Below are 27,490 nucleotides of genomic sequence, written 5' to 3' on the forward strand. Positions count from 1 at the left end.
CACCAGGTATTGCAGTGCTAGCAACAGGGGGGTGCCTAACTGGGCCCAAACAAGGAGGAGGCAGCTATATTTGGATTCCTTCCAAGATGTATGCTACTTAACCAGGTTAAAAAAATAAGGCACAAGGCCGCAGCTCTACGACAGCATTTAAAATCATTAATCCTGAGTAGTAGGAAGCACAAAGTAAGTAGGCTGCACTGCAGAGAGGGCTGTGGTTTAATGCATGAATATCCGTGGTATTTCCTATTTTCTAGCAGGGGGATACCTGCTCTCAGCAGGGCTTTCAGGTACCTAACTCAGGGCAGTGGATCCCGTTTCGGCTCTGGCATGTCTAGCTTTATCCACTGATGCAATGATGCCCATAGCTCCTCTGTGCTTCAGCTCTTCATTTGTACAATTAATTAATAGTAACAATACTTACTGCTTCACCAGGGTGTTGTAAAGAAAAAGCATGCTAAAAATGGTAAAGCACTGAGATATTGGGTAATAAGGACTTTGTAACCTCCTAGGGAAAATTTTAAAGAATTGGCACTGTTCGAATGTAGATCAAAGTTTAAGCCTTTTAAGACTAAATTTCTGCCCCACACAGACAAAGGACCTGGAAGAAGGACTCCTGTAGCATGTCGGCCTTGTGCTGGCCCCATGCGTAACATCACCTTTCTCAAGGTATTTTGCTAAAGGCAGAGGTCCCTGAGAAAGTCCTTGGTCGAGCCATGATGAACTGCCCCAAGTCAGTTCCTTCCTCGCATGCTCCGGCCACAAGGACAGGCTGCCTTGCTGCCACTTCATGCACGGGCACGTACTGCCCTTGTTCTCTTCAAGCAGCTCTCTCATGTTGTGTTTAAGATGAGTGTAGGGTCTATTTTACGTTTCCATGAGACAGAGGTGCAAGTCACAGTGCAGCTGCCAGTGGAAGGCAGCACCAAATCCCTGGGATAAGTCTGACGCTGCAGTCAAGGAGAGTCAAAGAGTTTTGCCTGCACGGTGAGAAGACCCATCCACCACAGTACTCAATGCAAAGCCCGTTCAGGCTGCTGGAAGGGCTCTGCATTGACTCTGATGGCCATTGGCCTTTTCACTGAGTAGAGCTGTAGTATAGGGAATAAAAGTAGGGGGTCAGTTACACCCTTACTGAGCCCCTCTGGGAAATGTCTGAAGAAAAATGTTGCAGGACCTTTGGTATGCAAATGGATACTGCACTGTGTCCCAGCACTTTATAAGAAACTGGACTTGTTATGGTTCTAGTCTTCTCCTACAACAAAGAAGAGGATGCACATGGCAGAGCATAGAGCAAAATTTAAAAACCTAGTGTGATTTCAGAGCTGGTGTCCACTTAAGCAACCCAGAAGTAATTTCCCATTCAGCCCATGAGAACAGGTTTAAAGTTCATTTGTGCCATTCACTTCCTTCTTTAGTCCTTCTTGTTCCTCTCTCAGAGGTTCCAGCTCAGGCCCATCCTGTGCGGTTTCTTTGTTCCAGTTATTTCTGCCTTCATTTTCTGTCCTTACAGATTTAAGATCCTCTTCTTTTGCCTTTCTTTCCTTCTCCTCCTTAGCAAGCATATGATAATTATAATAATTCATGATGAACAGGAAGGTTCCTGCCAGGACCATCACAGCTCCACATTTAATGAACATATATTTATAGTCCCCAAAGGTATCAATAAGAGTTCCTGTAAAACATATATTAAAAAAAAAAAAAAAAAGGCAAAACTTAGAGATGAAGGCAAGAATATTGTGTTTTCAGATCCTAAATATAAAGGGACTTGGCTTTAGGATAAAATAATACATTCTCTGGACTTCTGATCTCTTCCACAAATACTCTGATCCTGCAAATACTACACACGTGTTCCACTATATAGCCTGTGGGTAGTTAACGTTGATAGAGGTAACACTACCAATAATTTGCACAGTTAAATAGAAGGAGACAGAGAACCTACATTGCAAAGACTGGACTTTTCAGGCGCACCTATTTTTTCCAAGTAGAAACTAAGTCCTGTGATCACAGAGTCTGCTGACAGTCTTTCCATTGACTCCAGTGATCACCTACAAGGATGTCCATTTGACTTGGTAGTCCTCAGGCTGCCAACAAAAGCGGCAGCTTTCAGGAAGACCTTCGTGAGATGGCACTGGCCACTGGGTCTCGTCTCAGACTCTTGACAAAGACCTTCCAATTTATTCTACCACGGGTCGTTCACCAGGATTAGAGGAGACTCAGCTTTTGGTCACAGCGGCCCTTTCTGCATATATATTCATGATCTAAAGATGAAAGGGCACTGCGTGGAACTGGAAAACATTAGTTCCAGGGAAAGCAAAGATGATGCTGTCAATGTCAGATAATTTCAATGCCAAGACAAATGTGACAGGTTCCTCTCAAAGGTTAATGCCTCTGCTACGGAGTTACAGAGTAATTGAAGGGAGATGGCTTAATTGAAATGTCAGTGTTCTCCATTATGTCAAAATGTAACACAAATCTTATTGGGATTATGATCCTGGCATTAATTCCCATTTACTGGCGCAACACAGACCATTCTTAACATCCCAAATCCTAATTAAAGTAAGACCCACTCCTAACCTGGCCTTCACAGTACAGATAGGCCTCCTTGAAACTGGCCCATCATCCATTAGCTCTCTGACTTTTTGGCATATGTTCTCCTCCTTAAAAAGAGGGACCTTTAATTACTTCCTGACTGACCCCTAATGTTGAAAAGCTGATGATTAATTACCCTACTGCATTACACTAACAGGGGATTTTATGGCCACCAGATAAGATTTCTTGATCACAAAAATAAAAAATTTTAACTGGTTTTGGTCAACAGTTCTTCCTGAATCTAGATGTCTTGATACACCATTTTCAATGCACTGTGATTTTCATGTTACTGGTGAAACATCAACTAAATGCTAATTGCAACAGTTTTTCCTTTTCTGCTAATCAGGATGACCTAGAGGTCTCCTAAATAGGTTTCAATGAGAGTTTTAATGAGTAGAGTATTGGAAAATTCAACAGTAGGATAGTCTTGCCTCTTTTCCTTTGAGAATAAGATAAAGTCATAAAACACACTGGGAACAATTTACTTAGTTCATTAAAGCAGAACCCTGCAGTAGGTTATTAAAATGCCAAAGAACCAATAAATTTGCTGCTTATTAAAATGGTGGGGAAAACCCTACAAAACTAATATTATTGATTATTACATAGAACTGTTTTAGCCTCATTAGCAGTCTCTGGTCATTAACTTAATCCTCCACACAGAAAATTATGTAATTCGGAAAACGGTCATTTTAAAATTGTATTTTCTTTTGTTTGTCATTAATTAAATAATGACTCTCTAAGACAGCAAGAGGATACAGCTGCTTCTGTCACACTGTCTGAGCTACATGGTAATATGAAGAATTAAATGGCTCTGCAAGATGTGTCATATAATTAGCCAGATCTCAGTTTTGAATCCAGGAAATGGGTTTGAACTGCCTTCTTCCTGTGCATTCTTTAAACTTACTATGATAATGTCATCTCGAAAGAATTAGCAGAGTTTAACTTTTATACATCCAAATACAGATAGCACACACAACCTAATTAAACATTTTAGCATACCTAAAGGTGACCAGTTTCCAAACCAGTTATTCAAGCTTGCATACAGGTGAAATGCAAATTGCAGGACAAGGCACATACATAGGATGGTACCTATACACTGAGAGGATGTCACCTGTAAAGTCATTTAATTCATAGCCAACTCAGGTTTGATAAGGACTGCACTTGAGCCAAATGCCAGACTCAAATACGGTATCTTCCAGACATGGTGTGTTCCTTGTAGAAAAAGAAGTGAGCATGTGCTACAGAGGGAAAGAAGCGAAGGCTGTTAAAATCACAGGAGATCAGTGCGCCCACTTATCTTCAGATGACTGTAAGCCCTGCTGCAGGTTCAATATTGTCAGCATGGACCTTTGAGGGTCTTTGCCTTTTGATATTTCAAACCATGCCATCCAAAATAAACCTATTTTTATTTTTGGAACAGCCTTAAATCTATCAGATGCACTAAGATGATTGAAATCCATAAGTGGAAATACTCAGAGCCTTAGAGACAAATAGCAAGGCTTAGGTTTGAGTCAACAATAGGATTTCATAGAACTGTTGTGTTTTACTGTGCTTAAATTGTGGTGGCCTCCACCCTTTTGCAACAGGAGGAGTCTCCAGGAAGAATTGTCTGAAGTCCAAGGTTCTTGGTGTTGTTCTGCAAGTTCAGTTCAAGTGTTTGAAGGGATCAGGGACTAAAAGATCACTCTCCAAAATGTTGACTTCAACTGGAGGACTACAGAGAAAGGAGTAAAGAGGAAATACTGGAGGAGATACCTAGGACCTGCCTTCCCTGGCCAATTACTAGTGGAAAAACAGTGGGTGGGATGCACTTCTTACAAACTGTGCTTGCAAGAGACTAAATATAAGTGACAACCCCATAGAAGCAGAGGAAGAAAATACACTCACCTCCAATAGGTGGTCCCAGCAATATCGTGCAGCACTCTGCAATGGTGACGAGGCCAACAGCGCTTGTGAACCGGGCAGCTCCCACAAGGTCCATGAGTGTTTCAAAGAGCATGGCACAAACCATGCCGAAGGCCAAGCCAAAAAAGATGGAGTATACGACGAGCCCCGTGTAGCCAGAAGCCAGAGGGCACAGAAGGTGGCAGGTGCCGTTGAAAGCAATGGAGAAGCTGAAAAAGTATTGAATCCGCGGCCTGACCCACTTGCTATTTGCTATGATGCCAGTGGTAGGTCGGGCAATCATATCCACAATAGCAAGGATCGAAAGGAGGAAAGCAGCTGAATATTCATCAATGCCGATGTGCTTTGCATAGGGTGCCAGAAAAACAATGGGGGCAAAAAAACCCAGGAACATGAGCACGTTTCCGATCAGGTAAATCAAGAACCCTCTGTGCTTAAAGAGAGAAAAATCGAGGTACTGGTTGATTTTTTCACAACAGTCCTTTCCTCCTTCCTCTTCTGTTTTGTTCTCCATGGGGACATTTGTGGGACTACTCATTTCCATGGCCTCTTCAGCGACCTCTTTTTTGAGAGCATCCTTCCCTTCCTCAGTCACCTGGGGTTTGACTGAAGCTGGGGCTGCCCTGATGGGTCGGAAGAGAGCTCCTGCTACACAGCAGTTTAATAAAATTGCCCCAAGAATTAAAAAGCTGCCCCTCCAGCCAAAATTGTCAAAAAGGAACTGGTTGAGAGGAGCCAGGGTGCACAGCATCACGGGGCTCCCTGCCATAGCAAGGCCATTCGCGATGGGTCTTCTCTTCAAAAAGTATTTCCCTATGATTATCACTGATGGCTGGAGGTTGAGAGCAAGGCCAAATCCTGGAACAGAGAAAAGTAGTTGAGATACACAAAGGAAAATTTGAGACCCATTTATCCTCAGCTCATTGTTTAAGGCGAATTCATGGACAGTTGGTCCACTGGTGGATCTTCAACATGATAGCCTGGATGTAAACTTTGCTCAAGATATCCCTGAGCTTCTGGCTGCCACATTTGGGTAACCAGACCCCCACAAAGACACTTTCTGTCAGAGAACGCCCCTTCCTCTTGCACTCCAGATCTCTTGGGTGGCAAACCTAGCACAAAGAGTTTGCTTCAGAATAAATTGAAACTATACCCTCGGTGAATGTTGGCTGACAACTCTCGGTTCTGGCTTGGATAGGGCTCTAACCACCAAAGCGCATCCTTCTCAAGTGCAGCTGGGTCTGGCATCCCCTTCCATGGGCAGCGGGCACCAAACACCGCTGCCACGTAACAGACCTGTGCCGAAAATAACTTCACCCTTCTCAGCCGCTAGTAATTTGGTGGGGTGAGCAATTTAGGTCTGATGCAAAAGAATAAGAGGTCTGCAAGTACACAGCAAAACAGCTACTGAGGATGCTCATTAAACAGGACCCTAGGGTGTTTCTTTTAATTAAAATTTGTTTTTATTGCATTTAGATATATAAATGGTATTATAAATCTGCATTGCTAATTCAGTTAGCCAGCTTCTCTTGCACAGGTGAAATCTGAAGGCAGAGATAGCAAATGCTGTGACGGTCTCAACTTTCTGTGGTTCTGTTTGAGAGCACTAGCATATAATACTCTCTTCTTTTCAAACATTTCTATGATGTGCAGTATTTCCTTAAAAATTTAAATTTTCAGAACTCCATCAAAATGACATTTAAAAATTGTGCCACATATTTTCCACCCTATCATCCAGGAAAGAATGAGCCACATTAGAACAAAGCAGAAATGTAATCCTTGAAGTGATTATATCAGAGAACATGAATCCTGAAAATAGGGTCATGCAGATTTTTTCTTGTTCATTAGTCTATATAATTAGTTTGTTTAACTGTGCAGTACATAATTAGGCATATTGCTTTACAGAAGAGAATTTAGAAAGGTCAAGGTCCTCAAAATTAATTAAGGAACACTATCATTAGTTGCTGATAGAGTAGAATCCAATTGATGCAGCAGAATTCAACTGATGTTGGATAGCTTTAGTCTGAAGGGGTTTACAAAATTATGATTTTTGCCAAGTCTGGGATTTTTTTTTTTTTAATTACTTGGAAGTTTAGAACATTAAAAATAAATTGAAATGGCCACATATTAAAATTAATCTTGATATGAAACATTCTCAGCATGAACTTTTCTAGATAGTCCACATATTTGGTAGGGCATGTCTTTGGGAAGTACAGTCTGCTCATAATGCATAAGGGGCCAAATTCATGCCCAAGAGAGGGCTGACCTGAGAACTACAGAGGCAAAACACAGCCTTGGTTAGAGAATACCCTTGACAGTGCTCAGATATACAAATGCATCTTCTTTTACCTGAGAAAATGCAACACAGTGGATTAGAGTTTGTTTTAACTCTGTATTTCCCAGGCTGGTAGGTAAGGGCAGAAATTGAACCATCATTTCCACAAAATCATTTTTGGTAGGGACCTACCACATGTCATGCGGAGAAGGAAAATCAGACTGGATGCCAGCTACCCACTTAAACAATAATCAACTCAAATTTTTTATTATGTGAACATTAATTTGCCAGTCAGACAAATCTAATTTAATATTACCTCATGCTCTTCCCATTAATTAAATTTGGAGAGTTTCAAATTGACTGACTGGAATTTCAATTTACTTTAAGCTTTTGGCTGACTTTAGTTGGAAATATTTATATCCATTTTATTTCAGTTTTCAGAAACTACAGCAGCTTTTCCATGGCTGAAATTGTTACTCAGATAACCACATTTTCTCCCCAGGGATGGGACAGAGAGGCCTATCGGTGGCGTTGCATGAACAGAAGCAAGCCCGTGCCAGAAGGAGCATCCTTCCCTAGATTAAATACATCATCTCCCTCATATTAGAAGGAAATAAGTGGCGCTACAGGAATGAGCTGTGTAGCTATTGATCTTGCTCTTACTTTATTAGCAAGGGAAGACCCTACCAGGTATTTCAATGCTCAACATTTATAGCTGAGGCAAAGACTCTAGTCTCATTAGTCAACATGCTTCACCCTCGATCCCATTTTATTTCGTGGCAGTCTAATTGGTACAGATTGAACTAAACCGACCAGTCATTATTGCCTTGTACGTAGCTTCAAAATTTGCTGCTTCTACCTCAGACTTGAAGAAGAGGTTGCATGCCTAACCCCCTATTTAATGCATCCAGGCTGGCATCTATCCAGGCCGACAGCACTATGGGGAAACAAGTGAGGAAGAGAACGTGGGGTTTACTGCGTATGCAGAGCGCCTCGTGCAGCCCACAGCTCGGTGCCATCAAGGACAGAGCTGCTGCTTCAGAGCCGCCTCTGACAGCGGAGCCCGGTCCCTGCTCTGCATGCAAATGGAAAAAGACATAATCAAGAAAGCAATTGAGATTGCCATATCTAATCCCTTCACCGTAAACAGATACTTCCCGCTCTGCTCCTCTGAAAAGATTTCTATTAATATGCCAAAGGCACAGGACGGTAGCAGAGACCTCCTACTACCATCTTGTTTTTATCTCCATTCCTGCAAATTGCATGAACGTAGTCTTTTCTGTCAGTCTGTTTCCTTCTCAGGCTAGTAGGAAGGAGGAGGCTAGAAAGAGCGTGATGTTTACAGGTCGCTTTACAGTCACTGCAGATCGCCTTTAAAGAAGTCTCTCGCCTTGTACAGTAATGCTGTCTCACCTGCACGATGAGCAGGCAGCTTCATAATTGCCCTTGAACACTTCCATGTTAGGCCTGAGCAGTGAAAGCACTTCAAGCGTAATTAGAGGCATCAAGCATGTTAGCGGGATTACAAGCATCTTCCCTTCCCTGTCAAATTAATATTCCTTCCCCAGCACACACACCATGCCTGGAAATGATGAGTTATTAGCTAAGACCTCATCCATACAGCTGCCCTCATTCAGCAAGCAGGAGGAGAAGATGTACACAACAAAAAATGTGCTTTGCTGTGAGGAGACATCTCAGGATTAAAGGCGAGGAGATGGGGGGGCAGTTTCCCCCGTACGCTGTTGCTGGCACGAGGGTTACCTGTGTGCACTGAGCACAGCTCGTACTATCAGCTCTCTGGGGCGGGCAGCAGACCAGGTTTGCCATTATTATTCAGGGACCAAAAAAGAGCAGGGTCTTCATAAATCCATTGGGGGTTAGGCACAAAATTCCCTCCTGGCACGTTTTTAGACAAGTACCTTTGAAAATAGGAGTTGGTGCCTTCCTACAGCACTGTTCCTTGCCCGAGCCCTTCTGCTCACCAAAACGCATCTATTTTTAGCAAAGGATTTATGGTTTCTATGTGCTAATCCAGGGTTAGCCAATTTGCTAGAGGACATTTGTTTAGCTGGGAATGATGCAAGCTCATGCATCAATAAATACTGAATTTATCCATGGGAGACCTTGCTTATTTTTATTTCTCATTGCTTTGTTTCTGGAATCTCTTTCAAGGAATCTGCAAGAGTTATTCATTCAGCAGTAACAGTTTCATCTAACTACAGTGACTCTCCTTAGAAAGAGTAAGGTTTAAGAGAGGAAATCCTACATGGAGATTTATTCACTACTGTACAGATTTAATAAAGCAATATTGGTGTAGGAGAACAGGGTGACAAACTTGCTGTCCCAATTTACTTTGCTAGTGGCTGGGTTTATTGATTTTAAATGTTGAGTTTGCACTTCTCATACTCAGAAAGCAGCAACACTTAATGCGGCTGCAGAAAGATAGGGAACATTCATTAAAACATACACCTTGCAACCTCGAAAGCCAATTTTGAGCTCATTGTGTCATGTTTTCAGGCAGGTGTCCTAGCTGCGCTGGAAGAAACATTGGCTGTACCATAGCCAAAATAATCAAAGAAAAATGCTTACAATTAAGTATCTATACTCACACAGGTGGAGAACTCTCTCCAATCTATCTACCCTTAAAAGCAATAACCCAGCAACTGCAGCCTTTAAAGATGCTGGACTGAGCCTATGCCTGTTTGAGTTTCCAATATGGAAATTCATATTTCAATACAGACAATTGAAATTGTAACTTCAATAAGGAAATAGAGTTTTATATTTTTCTCACTAGGTAGAACATTGCATATTTTCAATCAACTCCAGTAGTTATTATTTTCAGGTAAAGGACCTCCCAACCTCACAAGCAGGCAAAAGACAAGTAAACTAAAGCAAACCCCTGAAATCTCATTTCATATAGAGAGAAGATAATGCACAGTAATATAGGAACACAGGTGCTTTCTTCATAGTCACACTTGTGTCTGGAAGAGCTTGCCTTGCCCAGGGGAGAGCGCAGTCAACCTGCATTTGCTTCAGCAGGAGCTGAGGGCACTGATGGCCATCCTCACCGTCGCCTCTGGCCGCGAGCGCTCATCTGCAAAGGGCACATCCCCCGCTAAGATCCCGCACCCGATGCTCAGCCAGGAACGCAGCGCTTAAGCAAGGGATACGCTCTTGGCTAAAGTTCATCTGGAGCAATTAATAAGCGAGGAGGGCCCTTGTCTCACCGGCTTTTTATCTCACCAGGTTCCCGCTGCGTTTGGCTGAGGTGCCCAAGTGTGGACACCCCAAGTGAACCTCAAGCGCGGGTGGAAGGGAGATGCTTCTTACCTGTAATGAAGCCCACGCAGATGTAGAGCTGCAGGATGCTGGTGCAGAAAGCGGCTGAGATCATCCCAATGCCACACAGCAGGCCTCCGAATATAACCACCGGTCGGCTGCCGTAGCGGTTTACTAAAATACTGCTAATGGGACCTGGGGAAAGAGCGCAAAATGGTCCTTGAGGTAGGTACTGTCTGACAGAGGGCATGTTTGACCCAAAACAGGTAAAACTCTGCACTGTCAGTGCCCCTGACGGCTTCTAGGGTGACTTCAGGAAGAAAATGGGAAAAGAGAGAAAGGTGATCCACGTTGCGTGGAGATGGCAGCATGTCCCATGCCACACAGTGGCTGTGTACCCTGTGACAGCTCCTGTCCCCAGGACTTTAAAGTGTCAAGAGAAGGCAAACGGCAATAACAAATCAGGTGAACGCATGATCCAAGCATAGGAGCTTCTTGATTTATTATGATGCTAAACCATACACACAAAGCAGTGGTTCATATTATGAGGCTGATACCATGAATACTGTTGCATTTTTAATGCCTCTATTTAATGCAGTTCCAATACTGCTGACCAGGACTGAAGCTTCAGCAGAACATTTGTTAATTAAATCTTGATAGCAGTCTATGTAGGTAGAAACAGTTTGGGATGATGGATTAGCTGGAGCACAAATGAACCAGTTTGGTCTTGCATTTATGTAAAGAGGTGGTTTAGGAAAGTGCAAAATTATGAAAGAGGGAAATGGCTTAACAAAGACTCTGCACGCTGAAAGGAAGCACTTAAATCCAAGGAAGTGGAACATGCTTTGGGCGGAGGAGGAAAGAAAGGAGGTCTTGTGTACAGTAGTCTCAACCAGCTGGAGGACCAGTAAAAATCAGAATCACAGAATAATATATGTCAGAGGGACTTTGAAAGTCTCAGGACCAACCTCCCGCTCAAAGCAGAGCCAACTCTGAAGTTAGCTCAGGCTGAGAAGTCAGAATGAGAGAAAGCAAACTGAGCAAGAAAGAGCGGTCCAGAAGTCAAGCTATGAGATGTAAGAAAAAGATTCCGTATTACTCGAAACCCCTGAACCAAAATGCTGCAGAAATGATGCTGGAAATGAGGACGGAGGATACAGGCAGCATTTAGTAGCTTATCTTACCTGACTATTTCTGGTGCTCCTCAGCACACAGCAATGGTGTTTCGGAGCCCAGCGTGCCGGTTTGCCTTCATTCCTGCTGTTACAAGCAGCCCACACTGTCCACATACAGATTACTGGAAACTGGTATTATAAGCTTACAGGCATCTATGAAGTGTTTGACTGTGGGATCTGCCTCACCGCAGAGCCATTTGGTAGGATATTTACCTTTGCTTAAATAGTCTCAGCCAGAAACAGTGCCACAGCTCTTTGCAGACCCTGCAAACCACAGCACACTTGAGCAGAAGAGCTGGACCCAAACCCCCAATATCCCCTCAGCATGGCTGACAGCATCTGAACAAGTTCGCAGCTCTTATAATGTGCAAGAACAAAAACCAGTAGGTATGACTCATTTAATCTAGGGAATGAAGCCCATTGTTACATCTGTAACATGTAAAATACTTTCCACTAGCTGTCTAAGGTCAAAACACTCATAAATGAAATACACACCAGCACAGACTTAACAGCATCCCTGTAACTGTGTGATCTGTGAGATGGTCCCATCAAATCCACCATTCAGTTAAAATATCCATAAGTGTATAATTACATGGAGAGGTTTTTTCTCCTAATCCTGTAATTGGATTCACATGCATGCATCCTTTTGCTGCACAGAGCACTACAGAATTCAATGAGAAGTTCTGGGGAAAGAGATACATATGACAGATCAGCACAGGAGGAAAGGGACCCCTTTCTCACTGAATTTCCCCTGGTCAGTGCTTGGACTTGCATCATGCTTGAGCTGGTCTTCGTGAGTCCTGTAATTCAAAAGACCGAGCCAGTGTTCCTCAGAACGGCACCAACATATTCATCTGCAGCCTAAGGGCACGTAACTCTTCCATTTTTCAATTTTCCACATGTCCGCATTTCTCCAGAATCAATCTAATTACTCAGCTAAGAAAATGTGGTTTCAATTACCTTTTCCCACTGGAAGAGGGCTTTCACATTAGCCCTAAAAGTATAGGATGTCGTACCATGGAGCACAGCATTTAAAGCCCACAAGATTCCTGCTAAGGCCCCTCTCCTGCTCTGACTCAGGGCAGCTCCCAGGGAGCCCTGCTATGAGAAGTAAAACAAAATGCTCACATATATCCCACTCTTGCAGCATCCACCCTGGGAGAAGGGAAATAGGGATCCACGTCCCTCTCACTCCAGTCCATAAGCTGTTGTATTGGCTTCACCCATCAGGAAGGATGGGTTTGGACCATGACAGCAGATGATCAACTGGAAGGGGCTGAGGGTGGGACACATTCTGCTCTGTTTCCCAGCCATGGGGACAACCTGGGATAGAGGCTGGAGTAGATGAAAGCAAAAGTTCATATCCCAACCACTGGCTTTACAAATGAGAGCACCCTTCCTGTGATCCTGGGGCACCCTCCATGAATGTACATCATCATCCTCATGAACATGCATCGTCCTCGACCACATCACAACTTCCCAGCGATCACTTACTAAGCCACGAGACCGCAACTGGTCCCTGTTCTTGTCTTGTGCAATGCTTTACAGCAGGTCTGCATGACCTTCAGCAAACAGCCTTCATCTGCTGTAACCAGCATTATCAGTTTTAAAGGGGGATAATCAGTCCCGCTTATTTGCCGGTCCGGGTGGGAGAGCTGTGATCTCAAAGGCATTATCTGCCTCGGCTGGGGCAAGCTCATAGGGAACTGTGACAAACTCTCAGAGGCAACATAAGCCTTTCTCCTTCACAGCCTGAAACCTTAAGTCCAGGCCCTGTAAGCCTGCTTTGCTAAAGAAGCCGATGTACAGGATCACAGCACACAACTGGGAGTGACAGCATTTGATCTCCCTGACCAGCCTCACCCACATAGGACTGAGGGTTGGAGACCTGTAAGGTGCTAAATGCAGCTGGTGAGAAGAGAAAGCAGGAGCAGAACACCTAGACTAAACTTTTCCAGCCACTGGAGAATCCACAGCGAAGGCCATGACGAGCACACAACCTGCAGAGAAAGCATCAGCTAGACCTACACTTTACGAGACACCAGAGAATCCAACCCAAGACCTCAAACAGTTGGGAAACCAAACTTCCCTGAGCTGCTGCTCATAGACCGAAGGGTTTGTAATAGTCCTGAGCAGACCTTTCAAATGCACTGAAGCAAATGCAAAATCACATCCCCAAAATTACTTCCACTTAAGTCATTTGGACCTACAGAAACGTCCATAGGCTTTAATGGAGCAGCCTTTCAAAAGCTGTCCCATCTCTCGGCAGAAACTGGTGCACGCAATATGTCACATAGCTGTGCACACTTCAGCACACAAACCCTGCCAATGTGGGCAGGCGCACGAAGCACAGACACGTACACCTTCACCCTGCCCAGATGTCTTCGGTGATCAGCATCACACCCAACAGATCTAAATGCACCTCTCCTGCCCTGCCCTGCCACATGCCACCTGTAGCGTATTTCTCACAGAGGGCTGATGATTAGCCATCAAACATTGGATAACTTTAACAACGGTCTTGTGGGGATCTTCAGAAAACATCAAATAGCTCAAGTCAGGGCAGAGGAATTAAGAAGAGGGAACAACAAAGCCAGCACCGCAGTTGTGGGAAATAGGAAACACGATTACTGCTTTGCTTGCAGCTATTGCAAAAATTAAAAGTGTGACAGCCCCTGGAAACAAGGTGGAATTGAAAAGCAGGACCTGTCATTTACCAGTTATTCAGGTAGCATGAAAAGAATAAAGATGCTGTATATTACCACACAGAAACCATTTACAGTAACGGTGTGTGCAGCTTAGATCCCAAGGCACCTTTACTTACTAATACCTGCCTGGTCAAACGTGCAGGAACCACAGGCTCCCTGTCCTAGCATCCAAATGAAATCATTCTTCCTTCCTGTGAGCCAAAGACGGGAGAAGCTAACAGGAGTTAGGGTGATTTTTGCCTCTTAATTTACAGAGTCAGGTAAAGACAGGGCAAGAGAAACAGCCAGCAAAGCTCTCAGAAAGCCGCCATTTACCTGGCTCGACAGGTAAAGAAGCAGCAGCCAGATGAATGCTATCTATGTCCCTGAAAAGTCACGGCAAGGAGCAAAACCATCTCAGGTGCTGAGCGTGTCCCCAGTGCCTGGCTGCTCAGGGACCGGAGCGGCCAGGGCTAGTGTCACCCAGCCAGTGCTGTCCCCACAACCCCACCACCGTGGCAGCACTGCAACTTCTAACGAGAAAATGAGAAGTAAAATTTAATCAGCCCTTCGCACCCCAATACATAACAAGGACAAGGCTGCTGACATGGGGCTGGCAGCAGGCAGTGCTTCGCTGCGGGGAGGGATGCCTTTTCCACCCACCCAGCCTTAGGAAACAAGGCAGCCGCTTCCACAACCCAGCAAGTGGCTTCCTCCCTCCTAATGAACTTCCAGCCATGGCCATCATTTATCATCCACCGCAAGGGGATGACACAAGACAGCAGAGGACACGGGGGATGCTGAGCTTCATCCTGCCGCTGGCTTCGCTCGGAGCCATGCCCGCGGCTCTGCACCTCCCCTGGCTCGCAGGGCACTGCTGGGGGACACGGTCTCCAGTGGAGCTACCATCGTCCCCCGGGTAAAAGCAAGGAAAGCCTCCTCGGAAACACCTTGCTTTACACCCCAAGCCCTTACAGAGCAGGGTACACGCAAAGGGGGTTCTGCCTGCAATAAAACTGCAGTCTGGAGAGTAACGGTTTGCACCAAATATCCCCAAAGGATGCTGCTGGGATCATGGCACTGCTGAAGACTGATGTAATGTAAAGCACTACCCTCAGCCTATATAAATCATGCTGGTTTAGTGCCTGTCCTGTATAAAGCCTCTCTTTTCTCATACCTGTGGCAGATTTCCATTCGTTGTTAGCTGGTACATGAAAGGCCACGTCAAAGAAGCTGATCTTGGTGGCAAGCAAAACACAGGAACTCGCCGGTGGGAAATACAACAAACCCTAACTCATTTGTTAGCTTGTCCAATTACTTTTCACCTTGAGTTTTGTGTTTGCAGAAGTGAAAAGGACCCTGAAGAGGAGACTGTAAAACCATAAAGAAAATGCAAAATACCCTGGACTGTCCTCTCTTCTCCTCCACAAAGCCAGACCATCTTGTCATTTATTCTTTTAGAGCTGCTGAACTATGATCCAGAGAGGATCATAATGCAGCGTTGGCATTTAACAAGAAATATCAATCCAGACTGGCTTAAACTCTTGCAAGTATGACAGTGCTCAAAAAATAGACACCTGAATTGCCTTTCTGTTTTCCTCAGTAAGCCTAATGAATTTTTTATGAGCTGCAAAACTTCCCATGTTGGTGCAAAACACCAATGTTTTTTTAACAAGGACTGAAATATTCTTTTCTCCCATACCTCTGACCATATATAGAGAGAGATCTCCCTTATTTGTAAAGTTTTGTTTGTCATTTTTTTTTAATTTAACCTAGTACTAACAGAAACACTTTTCCCCCTTTTTGTTGGAACCTGGCTTAGATGAATTTCTGCTGAAATATTTCTGTGCAGGGCTCTCAGAGAAGCAGCTAAGAGCGGAGACTCTGGAAGGCTGACCCCGTAACCCAGAGGCCTCCATGCAACGTGAGTTTTTTCCAGGTTTCACAAGACTGACCTTCTGACAGTGTAAAGTGGCACAGAGCCATTGCAAACATGTCTGCTAGTAAGACCATTTGATGGCCATGCGGATGATAAAATAGCAACACTTTAAAATAGTCCGCTGCACGGACCCCAGTGCTGGCAGATTTGGGACCACCAGTGTCCCCATCGCTGGGGCTGCAACCTGCAGCTCAGCTTTTCCCACTTTTCTGCAGTGACAAGCGGCTCTAAAGAGCTGTTACTGTACAGGGACATTGGTCAGCACCAAAAGAACTGCCCAGATAGTTAATATTTTTCCAAAGTGCTGTGAAAACACAGATAATACTGAGGAACTCAGCGCGACATGACTGGCGTTGACTATGTGGAGTCACTGGGGACGTAAGAAGGAGCGGAGCATACTCAGCTGGGAGGAAAGGGGGGGAAATCATTTATACTAATAAAACAAAGTCTATTATTACACTAGTAGTAAAACAACGACAGGAGCAGGCCTGCAATTTCCTCAGTAATAATCTCATTCCCTCGGTGGAATAACAACACCGCCTTTGGCCTCGTAATTTATCCACCAGGGTACCAGCCCATTGTAACACAGCAACCTCCTCATTACCCCGCAAATGAAAGCAAGTGCCCCCGCATTATTAACACGCTGCCAGAATCCACCAGCCTCCCAAGACGGAGGGGATCAGCATCAGCAATCACCACCCGGTAACGATGCACAGCCCGAAAGGGAGGTGGCCTGAGAAAACACCGGGCACAGTCGCAAAGGCAGGGGGAAAGGGATGGGGGGGTTAAAACCTGCAGCCTTTCAGTCTTTTGCCTTGCTAGAAGAGAAGTCCAAGGTCCAGGACCTGCATGGCTCGTGCTCTTAAGCGTTTGTCACCTTGGGCTTGGAGAACTGCTGCTCACCAGCTGACCCACGGTCACTGAGCCCTGCACGTGCCTCCTCCAGACCGCCGGAGAAGATTTGGTGGTACCTGGTAATAATACAGCGTATTAGTAGTCTCAGCTGCTTGGTTCAGATGGTTTAGTTTGCACCTGCGATGGCTGAGGAGCTCACGCACGACTGGCGCTCCCTCAGGCAGCGCTGCCGGAGACGGGACGGCCGCGCACGCCGGTGCTGGGCGACAAGCAGCAGCGAGCAGACACCCCAAACACCCCGGGTGACAGCCATGGTATCAAACCCCCCTCTGCCAGACCCCAAAGGGCAGCTTCCAAAGACCTGTCCACCCCTAAACTGCCCTGATGCCTTCTGTTAGTATTACCTTGCGCTGCAAACAATCATTTTTAAATAAGGAGGCTGAAGCATATGCAATAGCAGCTCCAACAGCTAACCAGCCACCAGAAGCTGCCTCTCTTTCGTCCCCATAGGTGAGGAAAATGGTCTGTACATTGAAGGAAGCAATGGCTGCAGTTTCAGCACAACCCCTGTAAGATGTATAAGCGAAGCATGGGAGAGACTGCCTGGACACGCGTTACTCCATCATCAAACTGGTCAGTCCAGGCTCTGTGGTGCTGGGTCGCCAGGGCAGGATTGGCACCGTATCGAGCTGAGAAGGCAGTGGGTATAATGATCTGCTGCAGAAACCAAGCTGCGGCAGCTCTTCCTCCCCTGCACCCACCCGGCACGTCCTTGGGAAGCCAGGGACACTGACCTCCCATCAGAAACACATGCATTTGCCACCGCAGCATCCTGCTGTTAAAAAAAAAAAAGGAGAAAAACAAAGCAGACGAGGCCCAAGCTTCAGAAAGACAAAGCGTCCTCTTCCTTATCCAGCAATCTTATCTGATCAGTGCTTCGGCATTTCAATTTCCAGATTATAGAGCTGACACGCACTGCTCCTGCAGCTCACGGAGGAGCCACAGGCCAACAGCTCCAAAACTGGGGCTGGAGCCAAGGTCCTTCGTGTCACTTCATATTTAGGCAATTAAATAACTGCTCCTGCAAGGGGATGGCGTCGCAGGTGCCGAGCACACAGCTGCCTGCGCTCGGTGGTTTCCCCAGGCTGCTGGTTTGGATCTCACCCACACGGCAGATCACAGCCGCTGACCTTCAGAAGGCCATGACTTCATGTTTTTTGAATTTCTTTCCCATGATTTTTTTAGCTAACCTTTTGCTTTGGCAGGACCGCAGACTCCTATCCCTTCCGTCATTTGAAGCCCAGCTGCAGAACATGAGTTCCCTACATGGCTGAAACACCTACTGCCTGAGATCAGCAGCCCTTCGTTACCAGTCTTAACACACCGCTCTACAAGCAAATCAGTCCCTACCTGGCCATGCTTTCCAAGGGGCTTTGCCCACCTCCTGGAAGCCCTACATAATTTGATGAAGAGACCTGTTAGGCTGCAGAGGCGTCCAGGGGCAGAAAAAGCTGCAATGCTGCGGGACAGGTTGGCATCAATGCTTTCATGCTCCTTCCTACAGCAGAACACAAAACGCATGCTGTACTGACTGGGGAAAGAAGTTTTCACATGTTTGAACCTCACCTGTGGAAGTGGATCATAACTTACTCCTGGACTTAACACCTGCCTGCGAAGCATTAACAACTCCCCATCCAAAACTCTTCGCTTTCTTCTTCCTAGTTCTTGCTAATCTCAGGTTTTATTAAGTCTATCACATCTCTATTACTGCTGCCTGGTGACCTTGCTAGCTCCAACGAAGGGCGAAATGATAAAGCTTTGTGGCCAAGTCCACGAACACAGAAATATTTCACCTGAACCTATAGCGCTATTATCACTCTTAAGTAGAACAAGGCTATTTAAAAAAATAAAAAATATAAGCACATACATGGTGACCTTGCAGGGCTTGTGTGCTCTCTGAGAGGCAGGAGAAGTATATGAATCTGCAGCGCCATCCATTACAGAAATCAAATCATTCCTCATCTGGCTTTCTTAACAAAATCCACCATCATAATGGCGCTGCTACCCCAGGGATTGCCCCAGTGTGGGAAGACGTCTCATTTCAATGACATGGGGAGGCTGATTGACTCTTGGTGGGACTCCAAGAGGTGGTGACAATAAGCAAAAAGAGAAAGTCCAGCACTAGGCAGCTGAGTCGCGGGTATGCAGGGAGCACCTGCCTGGGCTTGGGCAACGATGGCAGGATGCTGGATATCCACTGTGGATAAACAGAGATATTCCTTTTGTTTCAGCCTACACAAAATATCCAGGTGGAAAAGCACACGCCTAGGGAAATCCTAGCGAAAGCCCTACCTGAGAATTTTTTTTGTTGAACCAATGCTGTAAGCATGTGAGTAGAGACCTGACACATGACACATTACTGCAAATATCGCCTGTCCTCCTCTCCCTCCCTTCGGTCGTAACCCTCGCTCAGCGCTAAGGGCTGATGAGGAGGTGCTCGTGTCATTTCAGACACCCTCGGGTAACTGAGGCATCCCACGGGGTGGTCAGACACAACACAGGACTCACAGGACACAGGTGCTGGATTTCCTGGAAAGACCAACGAGCAGCCGGCTGCGCACCGCAGATCCACACTGTGTCCATATGGGCTGAGCATCTCCGAATGCAAACCGTGCCCAGGTACTGACCCTTTTATTTCTCTGCTAAGCCCACGTTCTAGAAAGCGATGGGAAGCCCACAGAGCAACCACCCAGGCATAACACACAAGGATAACCTCTGCTTTTTAGGAGCGAAGCCACTTGTGTGGGAACTCACGGGTTTGGGGCTCTGGGTTTCTTAAAGAACAAGAAAAAGCCCCAGCACATGCTGCGGCAGCTCATTTCTTAGCAGCGGGGGATGAAAACAGCAGCCACAGCATGTGAGCACAGTATCTGCTAAAGGACTCATGCCTTGGAGAGATTATTTCTTAAACCAGATGACAGCCCCATAGGATGCTCCAAGACAGGCAACCTGCTCTCATGCAAACAGCTCTCTTCCCCGCAGCGAGGGGGATGCCCAGCCATTTCCACACACAGAAAATCCACTCCAAAATGCTGGGCAATGCACAACACACAATTTTGCCAGGCAGCCCCGACACCGAGCTTTTAGCAGGAAACACGGTAAAGCCTCCACCAGTCAAGGCACATCTGCCCCAGCACTTGTGTTCCATCAGGCAACATCTGAGCCAAAACTGGCTTGCAGAGAGCTTGCATGTCCTGAATCCAGGCCTGGGACTTGCTGCTTGTCCTTAAAAAAAACCTCACACCTCCCTTCCCATGCCTCAGTTTCCCCTTTTAGTGCTGTGGTACTTCACAACTATTTGCAAGCCCTGGGGATGGGTGGAGAGCCCTGGGTGAGGTGTTCTGGAGGCAGAGAAGGTTTTGATGGAGTTTGGACCAGACCAGGTGAGAACATTGGCAGTTTTGATTAAGTTAAGAACTGCAGAATCAAACTTATTATTAATATAGCTTTACGCCACTGCATGTTGTAAGGTGCTTTCTAAACCTGTCACTGCAATTTATCATGCTAGCACTGTAATAAAATACAGCTATAAAATTTTGGATTAAATGTTCAAGGTCAATGGTCGACTTTCAACTTCCCAGTCTCTTCCTTGCTGCTTTAGCAGATGCTCTATTAAGCAGTTACAAGCTCTGGGAGAAAGTTTCTTTGGAGAAAAGACTCAGTTGTGGAGCACCTCCAGAATTAAATCTTCAGACATTTCATCCAATTACAAAGCAATAAATAATAAATAACAAGTAATAAACACTGACTGACTTGAGGATAAGGCTTTTACTTCAGAAACGCTCTCATTTTTCTTGTTTGCAAAAGGTGGCTCTCTGCTTCTGTCTTTGCAAAATAGACACAACATGATTCCCTAATTTAAATAGAAATTTGGATATGCGAGAACAGCAGCCTGGAGATTTTGGGGAGAGTATTACAGCAGTGCATAGCAAAACTGAGACCAAGACTCCACTGCACAATATACTGAATAAAAAACAATGTATGGTCCTGATGCAACTTATCTTTTTATGTATTAAGGGGCAACAGAAGCAGCACATATTTACATCTACAAACTGCACACAAACATGCACAAGGCTTAGCTGCACAGCAATTGCAAAAGAAAGAGTGAGATTCTTCAAAATGAGGGAAAAAGAGAGGTCAGATGTCTCCTGCTCCAGCCCCAGCTATTCAAGCTTATCAGCTGAAATGAGGCTGTGTCAGGATCTGATCTCTGAGTTTCACTCAGATGACTTCTGTTGTTTCATTACAATGATGAAAGGAGCATTTTGGCCACAGAGACACCATTAAAAAAAAACCCTGAAAATGCAGATACTGTCCTACGTTAAATTATTCTCTCTATTCTGGCACATGTGCCAGAAAGCTGGCTCATTGTTCAAGCTCTAACAGTTGGCTATAATAAAAGACATTACTTCTTCCCACGACCCTTACCTCTCTTATAGCCCTAGAGGAGACTGTAACAGCTACAAGAACATTGCTGCTGTTAAATTAGCGGCATCAGTATTTCTTATTTTTAGAATGTTTGGCTGCTTCCTCCTCTGCTGAATAGGACAACTAAATTACTAGCAAATTAATACTGCTTATCTTTTCTTTCCTGGGAGCTCAGCTGCCTCCTGCTTTCCCTGGGTCATGGTTATCTCTGGGGACTCATCTGTGGCCTCGCTTGAAACGTGTCACCATTAAAAATGGGAGAAGTGCAGCTCAGTTTGGTATTGTGAACACGACATGGGCACACGGCCCAAGTCAGGAGGCGTGAAAGCCAAAGGCTTTTGGTTTTGCCATTGTATTTTTTAACGTCGTCTTCCTGAACAAACCTCATCCCTGTACATGAGGCAAGACCGTGGGAACCTTGGTCTTGTGCTGGCCTAGCAAAGTCCAAGGAGGCAGTTTGCAAAAGGAAACCCTGCCGAGGGCATGGGTGCCCTGTGATGCTCCATATTTTGACAGTGTTGGCGTGTCCTCGCCACCCCCAGAGCCTGATAGCTGCGAGCTGAGGTGCGGCTGAAAGCACCTTTAGGGAAGGATGATGACATCTTCCCTGGTCCCTTATGGACGGATCCTGGTTCCTTTTCTTTCCATCCATCAAGGACTCTGCTCTGTAATACTTTTCTCATTTAGGATAAGGAATGAGGTCTTCACCCATGACAAAAAAAAAAAGAAAGAAAGAAATGTTGCAAGACAGAAATCCCTCTTTATCAGATTGATAGGGTTTCACCCTGCAGGATTTGGTCAGAGAAAAGCAGCATTCCCTAGTGCTCCTCACTCACAAACCTCTCAGTTTTTCCTCTGCAACTGGAAATGTGGAATTGCTGAACATGGACACTGGCAAGAACTACAAGTACCCTATCATAAAGTCCAGGCTATCCACTTTACTGCACACTAATCTGTTTTACTACTTGTATTATAGTGACAGAATTGTTTTCTGCAACCTAGTTCAGATTAAGAAACTGGGGGATAAGACACATTAAAACTTCTGCAATATATATTGCCAGAGCCTTGGCTGGTGTAAAACCGCTTCCTAGGGGAATTAAGCAAAAAGTGAAGGGCAGAAACAGTGTCGGCTGCTGATTTTCAGTTTTAGTCTGAAAAACTGGAACTGCTCTGGTGCTACAAGCCAGAACCTCAGGTGGTCACTGTAAATCTGCATCCATTCTGTCCAAGTCAACAGAGCTGCTCCAGCGGAGATTTGGGTTAGTTCATGCGAGTATTTTCAGAAAATACGCTTCATTTGCATTATTTACAAAATGCAGACATAAGCTCTGTTACACAGTAAGCAGCACAGCCTGAAAACAAGTCCCCACACCAACGAGCGTGCCACAGAAATGAGGGACTGTCTCCCGAGGATGTTTGCGAACCAAAGCTGTTGTCAGTGAGAGCATCAGACCCTCCGCACCCTGCCAAGGCGCCGGAGGGAGCCAAGCCGGCCGGCTGGGTCGCTCCTCCTGGGGCACATCCACAGGGTCCCGAGTCCTGGCTCCGAGAGCCATGGCACAGCCCGGAGACGTGGCCGAACACCGGCGAGGGGACAGCAACGCTACGGCCTTTCCCTGAAGCCAACCGAGCAAACAGCAGAACCTGCGCGCTCTTGAGGAAAGCTTTTGGATCTACGCGGCCACCTTCCAAATCACGGCCATCTACTGCTGCTGGAGCAGGGGGTGGAGGTGAGGCAAGTTTGGGGCTTTCCTTTCGTGGCTGTGAAGCCCATACCTGACACCAGCGAATGCACCATTTGGCCCCTCCAGCCCCCCAGGACACAGGCCTGATGCCTCACGTAGGAGATGCTCGGTGCCCCCAACACGGTGCCCACGCGGCTGTAGACTGCACCCCCCTGCCCCTCCACGCAGGCTGCGACGGTTCTGCCTCACCACTGATTTGGGAAAGGGAGGGAAGGAACGGACAAGCCATGGCAATAATTACCCAGTTTAGCAACTCTACTAGTTACTCAGGACTATGTTGAAAGCTTACTTTGGCATTTTTAGAATTTCTTTTTTTTTCCAGAAGATTAGCAAAAATCCAGTGTTAAACTATTTTCTAGTTTTTCAGCAAAGTAAATCAAGCTTTGCCGCACGGGCGTCCTAACAGCTCTAACAGGCACTACAGCAGAGCAAGACTTTGGCAGCTCACAGGAACCAGCACCCCGTTCCTTTAATGAGAATTTCCAAATCACTGAAGTCGCTCATAAGTCAAACCTGCTCTGGCATTAAATGCCCAGTCAATCAAATTAGATGTGTTAAATACGCTCTTGGGCACGTGTGTTTCATTTGCACCATGTTCTGCAAACTCCCACCGCAGCCCTGTCTGCAGCCACTGAGCAACTCGGCGTCTCAGCCTGGATTGCTGCAGAGAGAGGGATGATCAAACAGGCATAAATCTTATTTGAGAGGAGAGCAGAGGAGGGGAGGACTATTAAATGGACATAACTGAGCAACTGCAAGGCAAGTGGGAAGGTGCAAAGGTACAATCACCTGCAATTAAATCTAACAGTTGTATCATCCCCCATATTACCGTATAATAGCATAAGGGAGGGTAAAGTTAAAGCTCCTTGCAAAAAGGCAGAAGACACTCAGTTAATTGGGATTAAAGTCCACTACAACATCCCAGGTACAGAGCACACAGCACTGGCTTGAATACTTGGAGTGAAAGAGAAGAAAGTGTGTTGGAAAGCCTGCAGACGGGAGAAGGCAAGGGCAATCAGAGCAGCATTTCACCTGCTCCAGCACCAGCTCGTTGGCCATGACCTGCACCTGGAAAGGCTCAAGCCCCCCCATTCTACACCCCTGTGAGTAACTTCAGGCACTGCCAGGTGCAGGGTTAATCTGCAGACCATGGTCCTCGCTCCGTCATGGTCAGGCACGAAGCATCTCTTCCATACCAGAGAGTTGGGGGGATACATTTTTATTGGAAGACAAAGCAGACCTGGCAACAACCCAGTGGCAGTCAGGGAGCCCCCAGCCTACAGGTAACTAGTTTGGCACATTTATTGCAGCGTTACAGGACAGGTAATGAGATGCTGCTTCAGCACATGGCAGTCTGCAGAAGGGACGTGATTTTGGGGGCTGCTCCATCAAGGTCTCCCCCTCACTCCATGGCAGAGCAGGGTTTCCCACTGCTTCACTGTGGATGATGGTGGTTGAAATCGTAATATCATCATCCTGGTGCAAAGAGCCCCAGTTAACATCTACCCGAGACTGAGTGCAATGGAAGGTACAGCATTTCCCCAGAAAAAAGACTTGCACTGTATGATGCCCTGAGCTACTGGGAATACAGAGAGAAATGTGTTAGGGACCCAGCCATCAGGGACAGCAGGGGTCCCTGCTTTTCGTGGGACACATTTAGCACTCTCACCTATATTAAAAACCCAACTGCAGTCTTCCCAACAAGCGATGTCCTAATTTTAGCACCAGACCACAACTTACAGCAGCCTCCACTCATTCGCATACTTTTGGTACCAAATATTAGCCATCTCTCTTTGATTTCCAAACTATGCAGCTTCCTAGACTCTCATCTGTAGGCAACTGAACACACCAAAGGCATGGGCTGCCTACTTTTCCTTTTTTTCCCACCTGACTGCTTCAGAGACATTCCACATAATTTATCCCAGCCCTCTAAAACAGCATTTAAGTAGCATCTAAATGACAAGCAGTCCTTTCACCTGCCTCCCCACGGCAGTGTTTCCCTCGCCCACTGCAACCCACTTGCTCCTGTTCAGCCTACACAGAGCCCGGCTGTTTCCTTTTCACTGCAGACTGCTTAATTATATTGCTGGGCCTGAGGCAAAAGTGCTTTTCTCTGCATTTAATAACAAGCCGCAGTGGAAATCTATCCCAAAGCCACAGCGCTCCCCAGGGCTCAGGCTCAGCATCCCAGCAGGGAGGCCAAGAGGGTGGCCTGGGACAAGGGCACTGGCTTAAGCAGAGGATTTCTTTTTCTAAATCACTGCTTGGGTTTTGCCCTCGAAGTGCTCCATCTGTGGGTTCTCAGATAGGAACCCGGCCCTTGCAGAGCTCCTCTCCGTGGGACCAAGCCTTTGCAGTGGGTTACAATAGAGTGGATTATGATAGGCTCCGATTCAAGCATCGCTTCCACTTTCCAAACTTTTACAAAGCATCCTTACTTTCATTACCAGCTGCGCTGTCCAAAAAGCACTACAGTGCATTATTAAGGGAAAAAAAATAATCCCTTTTTTAAACAAAGAATATTTTCAGAATTGCTTTAATAGCCAGGGTAAATATTGATGAAGTTTCCTGCAATTACAGAGCATGGTTCCTGCCTACCTCCCATTGCAGATTTAATCAAAGGCAGCCCAAGTTTTTCATTGAGTCATGAAAGTGGTATCAAAATCATAAAAAAAGAGCAAAGTTATATGCACTGCTTTGCAACTGATAAGAATGATTGGCGATTTCATTGCTGTAATTATAAGCTGCCACAATAAACAAGCAGCTACTTCGTTTATTGTTCTCCACGCTCACCTTTGGCTGAAACCCAGACCCAGCTATTTCACACCAGCATATTCTCAGGGCTTTTTCACTGATGCCCACCAAAAACTTTCGTAGGTAATCTTCTGATTTCAGGGTAGGGGGACCACCCCTGCTACCCTCAGCAACACACCAGGTCCGGACCATGCTCCAACTTCACAGCCTCCGGGTGCAAAGTTACCAACTTGTGTCAAAGCAAGGCAGGAGGATCCCAGTGTCTCTTCAAAACAGCTCGCCCGGCCCCTCTCCACTCGGATACAAGGAGCAGGGCTGGTGCTGCCTGCCTTCAGGGGGAACGGAGGGGCTGGGTGACAGGGCCAAGGCCACGTTTTGTTTGTGGTGTCAGAGAACTCGCTCAACACGGCCCATGGCTGGCAGCGTGGCCGGGGAGGGGGATGCAGCAGTGGGACACATCATGCAGCTCAGCCTCTTGTGCGCAGAGGGTACTGCACCCCTTTATAAATGCTTCTGCGTAACACCGTGCCCATAATAGTGAAGTGAGCTCTATTACAAAAAGCAGCAAAGGTGCTGCAAACCCAGCTAGAAATAAAGGGGATGTCAGCACCAAACTGGTCACAGACCACATTTTCAAAGGCATTTGGAGTCCCTCAGATGCCCAAAAGGCACCCAAAGGTGTCAAAAGATGCCTGCACCCACTGAACATATTGACAAATTCGGAAGGCACGAGGCCTGTTTGAAAATCCCAGCCAACACCAATTTACATCTGAAAAACTGCCCCATAGCCCCTCCAGGCTCCACATATGTCTTGTTTCCCTAAATGACACTGGAAACACGATCAGAAAATAAACCTGTTGACAGTCCCCGTGCAGATGGCCACTGCCACTTTCCCTGTACGCTGGCCCAGAATGGAGATTTCTGATTTATTTTTGCTTTTACAACACAGCGCGCCACAGGGGCTGGTGCAGGTTTACTCACCTGCACCGTACGTCGTGGCCAACGTGATGGAGGAAACCCACGCGATCTCGCCGTAGGACGTGCCAAAGAAATCCTGGATTTCTTTGAAGAAGATGGCTATGCCTTTGGGGAAGGCGTACGCGAAGCCGATCGAAATGAAAGCGCCGACGACCACCACCCAACCCCAACCGCCGTCCGGTGGACCGGGGGCTCGCCCCACGTTCGCGGGGGGGGACATGGCCGAGCTGGGCAAGCGGCTGCCCAGTGTTCCCCAGTGTGCCTTGGGAAACCCTGAAACACAAAGTGCAAAGGTGCAGGGTCAGCCCCGGAGATGCTGCTCCCCCCAGCCCCCCAGCCCGCAGCGACAGCATCGTCCCGACGCGGCTTCGATCTAGTGAGTTATTTCTAACGTCGCGCCCCACCCCTGCCGTTTTGCGTTGCCGTTTAATGCAAAAAATATCAATTATTTGTAATAACCCCTCCTGGCATCCATACTGGGGCAGAGGGGAGAACAGGACGGTGCCAAAAACACCCCGTGGAAGTGGGTATAAGATAAGAAACAGCAGCTCCGACCGGGTGCCCAGCGCCCCCCAGTCCCCCTCCGCAAGGCTATAACCCCCGGACACGCGTGGGACACCCACCCACACCCCCCTCCCAGGCAGCAGCACCCACCTGTGGGACCGCGGTGCCCCCACGGCCGCCGGGACGGGACGGGACGGGACGGGAGAAGCGGGACCGGGGCGGGGGGAGCCGCCCGCACCGCCCCACGCGGGACCGGCCCGCCCCGGCGGACGGGGACACAGACCAAACCTCCTCCGGCTTTTCCCTGCCTTTCTGCTTTT

The 27,490-nt window shown here is 46.5% G+C and overlaps 1 protein-coding gene across 1 annotated transcript; it reads right to left on the bottom strand.

The window, feature by feature from the left end:
• Window positions 1–1,242: 1,242 nt before the first annotated feature.
• Window positions 1,243–27,347, bottom strand: LOC142042570 (monocarboxylate transporter 2-like). The gene is made up of 5 exons (XM_075052636.1): window positions 27,321–27,347; window positions 26,670–26,939; window positions 10,100–10,243; window positions 4,477–5,352; window positions 1,243–1,672 (listed from the first exon to the last, which is right to left on the bottom strand). The coding sequence occupies exons 2-5, from the start codon at window positions 26,884–26,886 to the stop codon at window positions 1,380–1,382; spliced, it is 1,530 nt and encodes a 509-aa protein (XP_074908737.1). The 5' UTR covers window positions 26,887–26,939; window positions 27,321–27,347; the 3' UTR covers window positions 1,243–1,379.
• Window positions 27,348–27,490: the final 143 nt, after the last annotated feature.

Source organism: Buteo buteo, chromosome 21 (assembly GCF_964188355.1).
Source record: "Buteo buteo chromosome 21, bButBut1.hap1.1, whole genome shotgun sequence".
NCBI lineage: Eukaryota > Metazoa > Chordata > Aves > Accipitriformes > Accipitridae > Buteo > Buteo buteo.

Coding starts and splice junctions, on each gene's coding strand:
- LOC142042570 (XM_075052636.1), bottom strand. CDS start 26,886: ATGTCCCCCCCCGCGAACGTGGGGCGAGCCCCCGGTCCACCGGACGGC. Junction 10,244..26,669: donor GGCCACGACGTACGGTGCAG/GTGAGTAAACCT, acceptor CTCTTTCCCCAG/GTCCCATTAGCAGTATTTTA. Junction 1,673..4,476: donor GCTGGGACCACCTATTGGAG/GTGAGTGTATTT, acceptor TATGTTTTACAG/GAACTCTTATTGATACCTTT.